The sequence below is a fragment of the Amblyomma americanum genome, chromosome 4 (genome assembly GCF_052857255.1).
Source record: "Amblyomma americanum isolate KBUSLIRL-KWMA chromosome 4, ASM5285725v1, whole genome shotgun sequence".
NCBI classification, from domain to species: domain Eukaryota; kingdom Metazoa; phylum Arthropoda; class Arachnida; order Ixodida; family Ixodidae; genus Amblyomma; species Amblyomma americanum.
This window is the reverse complement of record NC_135500.1, coordinates 220,382,530-220,394,343: the sequence shown is the minus strand read 5'-3', so window position 1 is coordinate 220,394,343 and position 11,814 is coordinate 220,382,530. Positions and strand designations below refer to the sequence as shown.

Here is an 11,814-nt window from a genome sequence, read left to right as displayed (position 1 = left end):
ACTCAACAGGCAGTTTGTTGCCATCTTTTTGAAGCTCACAGTGCATGTGACACTTGCACTTTATTATCTGTGCAGAGTAACGCACCAGCACCCTTGAACTAAGAAGCGATGCGGGTCTTGAAATGGTAAAAAAATAATACAAAAATTTGATTTTGCAAAAATGGCATATTCGGGTTCAATACACTCTAAAGTACCTGTCTACAAAGTTTGGAGGTCTAATTTGACCTCCAGCTACTAAAAAAATCAATATATTTCACGCCTGTAATGTGCGGAAATGGCAATTTCAGAGCAAAATGCGGCAGAACACATCTGACTGCGTCTCCGATGGCCACCATCTGTTTTTATTTATTTAAATTTAATACTGTGGAGTCGCTTGACTCCAAGCAGGGGTGAGCACAGATACAAGTAAAAAATAAACAAGATATAGACTAGGGACATGCAAAAGCAAACATGATGTGAGAAATGCAAAAAAACAAGGGTTTCACATACAGAAAGCTCTCGAGTTATCAACAAGCATTTCTGCATTCGGGCCGACAATTCATACCTCTGTAATCGATTTGACAAAAAAATTAGTGAGGTATTGCTCACTATTGTGAAATCTTTTTGGGACGTCCGCATCCTGCCGTTTTCTGAGGCCTCAACGACGGCTGGCACGAGCACTCCAAGTGCGATTTTCTTGGCTTCATGTTTTTTGCCAACGCGACTAGTCTTGCGGAAGTTTTCATTTGTTTTTATGGCACAATTTCAGTTAATCTTGTACCATTGAATTCAGAAAGAACTAAATTATGGAGCTATGCAATTTATGGCTCGGCCAAACATATCAAATTTTGTGAACCATAATGTCGCCCAATTATTTCATAATTGTGGAGTTGGACATAATTGAACACTTTTATGTGATGATGTACCTCAGCAACATTAAAATAACATAGCTCCAGATGGCAGGCCTTTGGCTACAGCCCCATATTTTTGAGCGAAAGTATATTAATGAACCTACAAGAAATTAATTAGGCTTATATTTTGATAATATGGGAACTAATTGAGATATAACTTCTTTCTGGACAAGTTGGTACATCCCGATTCTAGAAAAAACAGCGTTAACACATGCAGCCACAGAATGGTACTGAACAATATACTGAAACATTTTTTTAAAGCGGTTTGAAGAAATACATGTGCGCATTAATTTCATTACCTTTAATAATAAAAATTTTCATTTCAGGACCCGCGTCGCCTTTTGAAGCTACCGGTACAGACAAAATTTCGAATGCAAACAAACAATGATTTGTTTAAAGGGCTAAAAGAGATACCATCTAGAATGTTTCCATCACAGCTGACGTTGAGTAAAACGTAATTTCATGTGGTTTTGAATGCTGTCCAAGGAGCAGGCCGGCATTTTCACCCGCATCGTAACATCGGGGTGCACTTGCCCCAATCACTGATTTCACCGAACCCACTGGTTGTTCACAGAAACAACTAGTGCTTGCCGGCGATGCCAACGTCATCAGGAATGTTAACAGCCAGTCTACTGTGACTTCATGGTACACTTCAGCGCTGGTGCTGGTCAAGACCAAAACTGCCGGTACAGAATTGGCAAATATTTATTCATGCTGCGTACCGGTGTTCCGAGCTCAATTTCATGAATACTAGGCCCGTAGACCTCTTTCAGGAGAGGAAAAAAAAAAAAAACAAACTTTTTTGTGCAGCTGCCCCACGTTAATAAGGTAGATTGTTGCATGATCACTTAAAATCGGCAGCAGAGAAGAACCAGACACAAGGAAGAAACACATAGACGTGGATGAAGCTGAACTGATAACTGAAGATCTGTTAGGAACGCCGCATAATATACACTGGAATAGTGAACACATCAGATGAGTTAATATTTGTTTGCACCGCTGTGCAGGAAATTAATATCTTTCTCTGCTAGGCACACTGAAGGCGCGCTGACGCATTGTTCTCCAGATTCACGGATTGCCCAAGCTTCCAAGATTTCTCGGGTTAGCTTGTCTCGTGCCCCATGAGCTCGTCTTTTTTTGATTTCTCAATGGCAAAGTGCTTATTTTTCTTTAAAAAAAAAGGAACCTTCCAGTTCTAGCTGCTAGTGCTTATTGCCCGCCAGGAAAGCTTGTACTTAACGCAACGGAGTAGTGGTCAACTGCGCATTGGACTAGGGCATATGCTAGCTGAATGGGTGGGAGCCTCGGTTTCAGTGGGAAGGTTCTTAAAATTGGTCGGCACGTGTGTGACCTGTGCTTTGATGGCGGGCTGCTTTCGAAGTTCACGCCACCTTCAATGACGTGCACTTTTCTACTTTGTACAAACAATTGCATTCCCTGCAGTGGTCATGATGCATAGACAGTGTTCTTAATCTGTATTATACTATTAAGTTGCCTGAAAATCTGTGCTTGTTACAATTAAATTTCCTATTGACAACATCGTGTTGTATGCTGAAGTGCACTTCCATCATGATTAATTTCAGCGTGTAATCTGTACTCGCAGCACACAAGTAATGGCTGCTTGAAGGGACCAGTCAACGAACTTTATTTAAATTGGTCAAGTCCTCTAAAAGCTTGTAATAGCAGTACTTGATGTCGAACTCCATGTCGTACCAATAGTTAATTGCAATACATCCGTGGCTCTGTCGAACATGGTGGAACCACAAAGATGGCAGGTACAACACGTCACCTGCACCAATCCTACATCTGACTGGTGATGCATGCCGATAACTCGGGTACTTGTCGAAGTCTGGATTCTCTGGATCGACGGGAATCCATGGCACTGATGTATCGTCCCCTGGGAAAGAAAATCCTTCCGGGTAAGCATTTCACAGTCTAGAAGCACACTACAAGGGGGAGGGTAGCAACCTTCTGTCTATGTTCCTGTGAATGACCTGACTCGCGAAACGTCGATAACAATATGAAAGCAAAAGTCCCTTCTAAAATTTAGCGTGGTTCGGAGTCTATCGCATATGCACGTTGGCATTAAATTTCGTAAACGAAACCACAGTGAAATGAAACTGACTTTACCTGAAGCGATTACGTCGAACCGACCGTCCACACCTTCGCGATATCTGCCCTGTTTATAATTCTCGTAAGGCACCCACGGCAAGTCTGTCGGTGGCAGTAAAATGAAATCTTTGTGGCCGGAAACCACACAGTAGATGTTCTCGTAATGGTCACGATGCATGGAAGTAACGGCACGCTCATCACCCATCCAAAAGTTCACAGCGTCCGGTGCCTTGCCGAACGCCTGTGTCGCCCAGTGAACATCCCTCTCAACGTCCCCCGTGAGTGTCACAAACTCATCCGTGAAGTTTGAGTTTTGCTTCTGGATGTAGAAGACTGCTTTTGACGGGTTACGACCTTCAAGAATGTCCAAGAACTCGCCGAATTTCATGGCACGTTCTTCAGGCGTCACAAACACACTCCCGTGGATGGCGTCGGCGAATCCATTCGGCGTGACAGCGACGGTGACCGCTAGATCTCCAATCTTATTTCTCAAATAGGCACGAGTCCACTTCTTTACAGCTTCCCAATGCGACACGCCACCGCGAATGATGACAGGCACACTGGGTGAAACCCACCGCCTGTGAAACTCCAATGGGCTGGGAACACTTGTGATTTCAGGCACCGACTGTTGGCGAATGAAGTCCTTGCAGTTTTCGTTGAAGCGTTCTAGTGCATCACACAAAGTTGCTAATTCCATGGCGTAGACGTAGGTCAGGAGCTTTGCGCACGCATCGGCTGCTACAACCAAGTACCACTAGTGTTCTAGAAGGAGTTGTTGTAGCATAGAGAAACACTTCATACTTCGTATGTTTCTCTTCATACTTCGTATGTATAGAGAAGCTACTTCGTATGTTTCTCTATGGTTGTAGTGGCAAGAGCAAAAAATTCGGTTGGCCGCGCGCGGCGCTGCCGTCGAATACCGGCTAGGTGCCTCGATGCCAGCGCCGGCATCGCATCGAGACACCCTATAATACTGGCAGGCTTGGGTGGAGAACGAGGAAGTGCTAGGGGAGCTACAGAATGGGTTCCGGAAACAGGAGGTTGGAGGACAATCTGTTTTCATTGACGCAGTGTATAGAGATTGCTGAAAAGGAATAATAATAATTGGTTTTGGGGGAAAGGAAATGGCGCAGTATCTGTCATATATCATTGGACACCTGAACCACGCCGTAAGGGAAGGGATAAAGGAGGGAGTGAAAGAAGAAGAGGTGCCGTAGTGGAGGGCTCCGGAATAATTTCGAAAAGGGACGTTATTCAAGAGTATCTGCGGGACATACTGGGCACATTGGATGTGGAAGATGGAGTAATTAATCTTTCAAAAGATATATATATATATAAAGGTACCAGAGTACTTATAAAATGGGGAACAAATGTATCGGAGCCTGTAGAGATACGGTGGGGGCTTAGGCAAGGATGTCCTCTGTCTCCTTTGTTGTTCATGTTGTACCTGCAAGGGTTGGAGACCAAGCTAGAGAGGAGCGGACTAGGCTTAAACCGTTCTTTTTTCAAGCAAGGAGAATTGATTAAGCAGTCATTACCGGGACTAATATACGCCGATGATATATAGTGCTAATGGCTGACAACAAGGAAGATTTACAGAAGTCGATAGACATATGTGGTACAGAGGGAGACAGATTAGGTTTCAAGTTTAGTGAGGCAAAATCTGCAGTCATGATATTTAATGATGAGGTCGGAGAGCATAGAATGCAGGAGTTCACGCTACAAGTAGTGGATGAGTACAAGTATCTTGGGGTGTGGATAAATAACGGTGCTGAGTATCTGACAGAGCATGAAAAATATGTAATGAATAAAGCTAGTAGGAATGCAGCTGTCATGAAAAATAGGGCACTATGGAATTACAATAGGTATGAAGTGGTAAGAGGGATCGGGAAAGGGGTGATGGTTCCTAGCCTTACTTTCGGTAATGCGGTCCTGTGCATGAGAGCAGATGTTCAAGCAAGGTTAGAAATTGAACAACGTTGCGTAGGGAGGCTAGCTTTGGGAGCACATGGCAATACACCAAATCAGGGGGTACAGGGTGATATGGGATGGGCGTCGCTCGAGAGCAGAGAACCTAGCAGTAAGATAGCATTTGAGGAGCGATTGAGAAAAATGGGGGAAAAGCAGTGGGCTGGGAAAGTTTTGAGATACCTGTATATAAGGAATGTTGATACGAAATGGAGAAAGCGAACTAGAAAATTGACAAGCAAATATCTGGACAGCGGTGTGTGTGGGGGGGGGGTGGGGGGGGGGGGGGGGGCAAATCAGCAATTATCGTTTAAGAAAAAGGTTAAAGAAACAGAGAGAGCTCTGTGGAAGACAGGCATGCTGACGAAATCTGCTCTGGAAACATACAGGATTTTTAAGCAGGAAATTGCCAAAGTAAATATCTATGATAATTGTAGGGGAAGCTCTTTGTTCGAGGCCAGGGCGGGAGTTTTGCGGACTAAGACATATAGCGTCAGGTACCACGAGGTAGACACGTTGTGCGTTGCGTGCGGAGAGGAGGAGGAAACGGCTGAGCACTTGATACTTTTCTCTAAAGGGCTTCACCCTATAGTGGAAAGCAGCGGGGCTGATTTATCCAAGGCATTGGGGTTTAAGGACAGTGAAGGGAAAGTAGATTTTAAGCGGGTAGAAGTAACCAAGCGAAGGTTATCTGATTGGTGGCTAAAATCAAGAGAAGAGTAAAATTTCATAAGTCATGGCTAGGTGGCTTGAGCTCCCGCCCGATTTAAAGGGTTGAGACGTATCCATTCATCCATACATCGGAGGGGGAAAAGCTGGCCGTCTGCATTGCTGCGTCGTTGAATTCAGCGAGTTTGAGCGTTGTCGTTGGGAAAGGGTGGCGCTTTAAGCTCGTTGGGATAATAAAAGCGGGTAGGCGTGTCCCTCGGAGACATACAAATGCAAAAAGTCTACAAAACGCGGGTACTACTACACACCCAGCCGACCGCGAACATTTCGCCTGAGTGGGGCACCCTGAGGATGCACTGCCAACCAAAGGCACATAGAGCAAAAAACCATCTGGGGCAGGGAAAGTGCACTGCAGAGCAAGCAGGCGGCCAGCGAACGCGGGCAAAGTTGAACAATTACAAGCGATGAGTAGTGAAGCTCGAGGAGGAGGTGAAAGAAGATTGGCTAAATGAAATGGCGGTGAAACCCCTCGGCAAAAGCACGAAACGACGGTAAAGCAAGAATGAAAGGGTGTGGACGAAGAGCAAGAGGAACGAACGGAGGTGTTGTAGAAGATAAAGTGAAACGTTTGGATCGGTTTTATGGGGTTCAACCTGGGGTTTAACCTCGTAACCTGAGTCGCTATTGGGACAAGAGACTCAGGTTACGAAGGACGCCGTAGCCGCTCTGGATAACTTCGAACCCCTGGGGTGCGTTCTTTAATGTGCACTGACATTGCACAGTACACGCGTGCCTTTGTAGCACTTCGCCTCCATCTAAATGCGACCGCTGCTGTGGCCGGGATCCAACCCGAATCTTTCGGGCCAACAGCCAAGCGCGCAGTCATAGATCAGTCATCACGGCGGCGAAAGAAAAGGGAAGCGAGAAAAAAATACAAAAAAGCGAGTGCTCATTAAGCATGAAAAAGAAGGCAATAAATAAAACTATGCGAAGCGACAGACAGGTTAGAGACCTACGTCCGCCGACGCGGACGGAAACGACATTTCCCTTTCTGTGAGAATGAGAGAGGGCTCGCTGATGCGGCAGATTATTTCTTTGGTAATGCGGCCACTTTTCATGATCACTGAGCAGCTCTCAAAGACTGGCAGGCAGCCGCAGTCCCTGCAGTGACACCGTCCGCCACGGTACCTTTGAATCACACTTCCCATCGTTTGAGCACCAGTACAAATTAGTGGAAGCGGGGCAGTTTTCTGCGTATATGTATCATGTGAACATAACAGCTGTTATTTTATTAGTGAGTATGTCCCATCTGAGAATGTACAGTCGTGAGCATAAGTGCAGAGACCACGGCTCCGGGCGCGGGAGCACCTGCGGGGCCGCACCGCGGCGCTGCTATCTCGTGCCGCACGCTCGCAGCGAGAGTGCCCCGAGTGACGACAAACTTCACCCTCGCTCTTGCGCAGGCGCTTATCACGCTTGATAAATTCCTAGTGCGGCATTCGGCTGCTCTACAGCTGACGGTCGCGACGAAGGGGAGCGCGCATCGCAAAGCGCCTAAAGTCTCTGAAGGGAAAATACGGCGAACTGCTCTCCTCCTCCTCATTTTTCAGCGCGCCTTGACGGTTACGCGCCGATGCGTTGTCTGTATTGGCATGCTGTTGGAAGGCATGCGCGGCTTACAATCGACTACCGAATCGCTAATTAGAGACGAATACATCGAGGCATAAAATGCAAGGCACTGTGGATCCTCGCTTTGAGCACACCCTTTCAAAAAAGTATTGAAAATGTTTGGCACTCACAGGCTCTTTATTGCCGTGAGAAATAAAGAATCTGAACTTAACAATCAACTAATGCTTAGTGCAGTTGCCATTAACGGCAATTACACTATCAGCTCGGCGCGGCATCGAATCGAACAGTGATGACACAACGTCGGGGCGAGCGCGAAGATACTGCCAGTCTTGCTTTACTGCAGTCCACAGTTGATCATCTGCAGTCGCGCGGAGATCCCGGGCCGCAATTTGCTTCTTGATCAGCCCGCACACGTTTTCGATGTGGTTCAGATCTGCATCTAGTGGTGGCCACTCCAGCGTGCGGATGTCTGCTCTTCCAGCAGTGCGCCTACGAGGCGAGCTGTGTGAACTGGGCTATGACCCTGCTGGAAAAGGAAGCAGCAGGAAGGAACGAAGCATTCGATGCGGAAAAGGGGGCCCAGGCCATCCTTGCTTATGGCACCTCAGACAATGACAGTGCAGCTCCCACTTGACAGGACGCCCGTTGTGTACTTGGACAGATATCTATAATAGGATGGTGGTGAAGAAGCAAAGGAAAAAAGCAAATCAGGTAGCACACAATCTATCTAGTCCAATGAAAGCATTAGGATAGATTACATTTGTCTTCGATAAAGAAATTTCTGACATGTTATTTCGCGTTCTCTTTTTCAAAGCCTAGGCCTTACCCAGCGCACATCAGCTCGTAAAAAAATGATACAGTGCTTGATGTTGAACCTGTGAAATATAAGAAATTTCTTTATCCAAGACAAATGTAATCTGTCCTAAGGCTTTCATTGTGCTAGATAGATCGTGTGCTACCTGGTTTGCTTTCTTCCTTTGCGTCTTCTCCACCCTCCTATTTTATAGATATCTGTCCGAGTACACGGCGGGCGTCCTGTCAAGTGGGAGGTGCGCTGTCGTTGTGTGGGGTGTCATAAGCAACGATGGCCTGGGTCCCCTTGTACGCATCGAAGGCTTCCTTTTCCAGCAAGGTCGTAGCCCAGTTCACACAGCTCGCCTCGTGGGCGCACTGCTGGAAGAGCGGACATCCGCACGCTGGAGTGGCCACCAGCAGATGCAGATCTGAACCCCATCGAAAACGTTTGCGGGCTGATCAAGAAGCAAATAGCGGCCCGGGATCTCTGCGCGGCTACAGATGATCAACTGTGGACTGCCGTAAAGCAAGACTGGCAGACTCTTCGCGCTCGTTTCTCGCGGCAATAAAGAGCCTGTGAGTTCCAAACATTTTTAATACTGACTTGAAGGGGGTGTTAAAAGCAAGGATCCTCAGTACCTTGTATTTTATGCCTCCATGTATTCGTCTCTACCTCATTATTCGGGAGTCGATTGTAAGCCGCGAATTCCTTCCAACAGCATGCCAATACAGACAAGGCATCGGCGCGGAACCGTCAAGGCGCGCTGAAAAAGGAGGAGGAGAGCAGCTCGCCGTATTTTCCCTTCAGAGAACTCAGGCACTTTGCGATGCGCGCTCCCCTTCGTCGCAACCGTCAGCTGTAGAGCAGCCGAATGCCGCACTAGGAATTTATCAAGCGTGATAAGCGCCCGTGCAAGAGCGAGGGTGAAGTTTGTCGTCACTCGGGGCACTCTCGCAGCGAGCATGCGGAGCGAGATAGGAGCGCCACGGTGCGGCCCCGCAGCTGCTCCCGCGCCTGAAGGCGGGGTCTCTCCACTTTTGCTCACGACTGTACGTACGTCCAAGCTCGAAATGAATGCTCTATTAAGCGGAAGTTCGTTGCGTTGTTAACTGCATCAAAATTAGCATATTTTATAATTTCATATAAAACGTTAAACTTAAATTTGAAAAACAGTCATTTCTAAGATTAGGCAGGAGTGACATGGAACTCAATTATAAGGTCTGAATGAGTTAATTAGTAGTGAAAAACAAAGCTTTGTGAAGCGAGTATTAGAAGAACCAGTAACAGTATGGGTTGACTGGCCATTATAATTAATGGCGCAACCAATTTAAGTGGACTTGAACAAAGAATAAGCACTGACACCATGGGTAGAAAATCGCGCACTATAAGGCGATTTGCATGAATGCATGAATGACCTTCATTAAATAGTGGGCGTCGTACTCCCATGCAGCTGATGCTACATCCGCCCATTCCATCAGCCATGAAATGTTCAACAATAAAATGGTAGCTGTAAAATCTCCTAGTAGCGTTATAACAACGTCTTGAGCGCATGATATTTTAATAGCATTATAAAATTTTCACGAATAAAACTACAGTCAGAACGGTGGTGAATTATTGCACATGAAAAAATCAAGGAACCGGTGTCCTGTGTTCTGAAACTCAACGAGTGAGCGAAACAGTAAAATGCACTTGCGGACTCATCGTTCAAGCGCTATCCTATTTAGTCTGGAAGATATTCCACACGACCTTCCTGAAAAAAAAAATAATGAAACAAAACCCCGGAAAAACCAAGATTGGCAGTTGCCTTTTTCAAATAGAACAAACTTGCATCCAAAAGTTGTAGTTTATGGTTTTACTATTCCAAGGGCTGTCGAAGGGGGAGTTAATTTTTGGGCATTGTTCCTCTTCCAGACGAAATCAAAAGAACAAATTGCGGCATTGAGACAGCGATATATTGGTTTCACATAACGCAACGCAAAGATTAAGCCGCTTAGGTGCTTGTGAGCGAACAAAATCAATTCCTCCAGTGACAGAAAGGAGCGGCGGGCAAATTTTCGAGGTAGCGGCCGCCATCCTTTGCCTCCCGTTGGCGCCGTCACTGAAACACAGCCACTCATTTCCCTTTGAAAGGTTAAAATAACTATCCAATCGTTTTTTGCATCTTCACTGGCAGCCAAGCGGCGATGCATTAAAAAAATGGGATACTGATGTGATAACGCCATAAAAAACAGCGCGAACGTCCTGTCGGCCCCTCGTAGCCGCGCAGCGCTGTTTCTGCTCCAGGAGTCTACGCCAGTGCCGCGGCAACCGCTTCTAAAGCCTCATGGGGAAAGCGCTGCTTTTGCCACTACAAAACCTTCTAGAACACTGTAGCCCCAACCTAAAGTTTGCCGCGCGACAACAGCGCCGTGCTTCTCCCGTAGCGGCGTAATTCAGAAGCGTCGATCGGGCGCGACGGCACCGCGGCCCCCTATGGGCTCTGTGCGCTGGTATGGTGGCGCCAGCAGCGACCACATCGCCAGAGCCGCCTCGTGGCACTCGCCGCGTTAACCGGACGCTCAGTCACAGCCAGTCTCTCGAGGGGAGCGCGAGCGCCTACCTCGAGACTGGCCGTGGTGGCCCTGCACATTCCTCCATGCCCGATACGTTTGCTTCAGCTTGGCCGCATAGCAGACGCGCGCTGACCGCGACGCCATTCTATGCCAACGCCTGCTTCTCTGCGGATTTCAACGCATTGAAAGCCTTGACGCCACCGCTGCTACATTTAGTTTGAATTGCGTTCAGGTTGGGCTGATCACCGATTCCGAGCAACCATGATTGTGTTGCAGTCCCGACGGCACTGCAATATCCGGCAGCGCAGTTGAGCTTATTGAGATTAATTAGGTACGTTTACAGTTTGAGAAACAAGTCTCTGATTGACTGAGATAATGAAATCAGCTATGTAATTTACATCCACTGTTTTAAGACATCCACTATGTGAATGGTCGGCTAGAATTGCGAAAAACCCAAACTTACTACACATATATATATCAGGTGGTAGTGATCTACATCCTGTAGGATCGACACTGCTTTACTTTGTGTATTCCCCTCAGAGAAGCATAGCTCTAAGCATACAAAATTACGATAGGTTTCTTGCCAAGTATCTTCCACAGTTAGAGGACTTTCGTTTCTGGAATTTCATGAAGGCACCAATTACATGAATTCTTTTGGCCCTAGTATTTTTCTTTTGGTAAATACTTAACTCTAGAAAGGCCGCGCGGTGGCTAGGTGGTTATGGTGCTCAGCTGCTGACCCAAATAACTCGAGTTCGATCCTGGTTGCGGCGGTCGCATTTCGATGATGCAAAATTCTAGAGGCCTGCGTACTGTGCGATGTCAGTGCACGTTAAAGAACCCCAAGAGGTTGAAATTATCTGGAACCTCTTACTATGGCGCCCCTTATAGTCTGAGTTGCATTGGGACGATAAACCCATTAAAATCAAAAGATTAATTCCAGAAGTTAAGGGTTTAGCGATGTTGTGAAATCCAAGTAATATATATAGGGAAATTTGAACAACTCTCTATTTTTGTTTTTATTCGTCCAGAACAAGATTTTAGATATCAGAAATGCAACAAATAAAGATACAAAATTTTAAACCACTCTAGGAAATAAAATGATACAAATAAATACACAAAAGCTTTGGTGAAACAATGTGAAAAACGACATAAGCACTCTCAGAAGTACGACGTCGCTCTCACAGCATACACACAC

The 11,814-nt window shown here is 46.4% G+C and overlaps 1 protein-coding gene across 1 annotated transcript; it reads right to left on the bottom strand.

Annotated features, from left to right (window-relative positions):
• Window positions 1–340: 340 nt before the first annotated feature.
• JMJD7 (Jumonji domain containing 7) lies at window positions 341–3,903 on the bottom strand. Its single transcript, XM_077663545.1, has 2 exons — window positions 3,021–3,903; window positions 341–2,787 (listed from the first exon to the last, which is right to left on the bottom strand). Exons 1-2 carry the CDS (start codon window positions 3,697–3,699, stop codon window positions 2,525–2,527), a joined length of 942 nt encoding a protein of 313 aa, XP_077519671.1. The 5' UTR covers window positions 3,700–3,903; the 3' UTR covers window positions 341–2,524.
• Window positions 3,904–11,814: the final 7,911 nt, after the last annotated feature.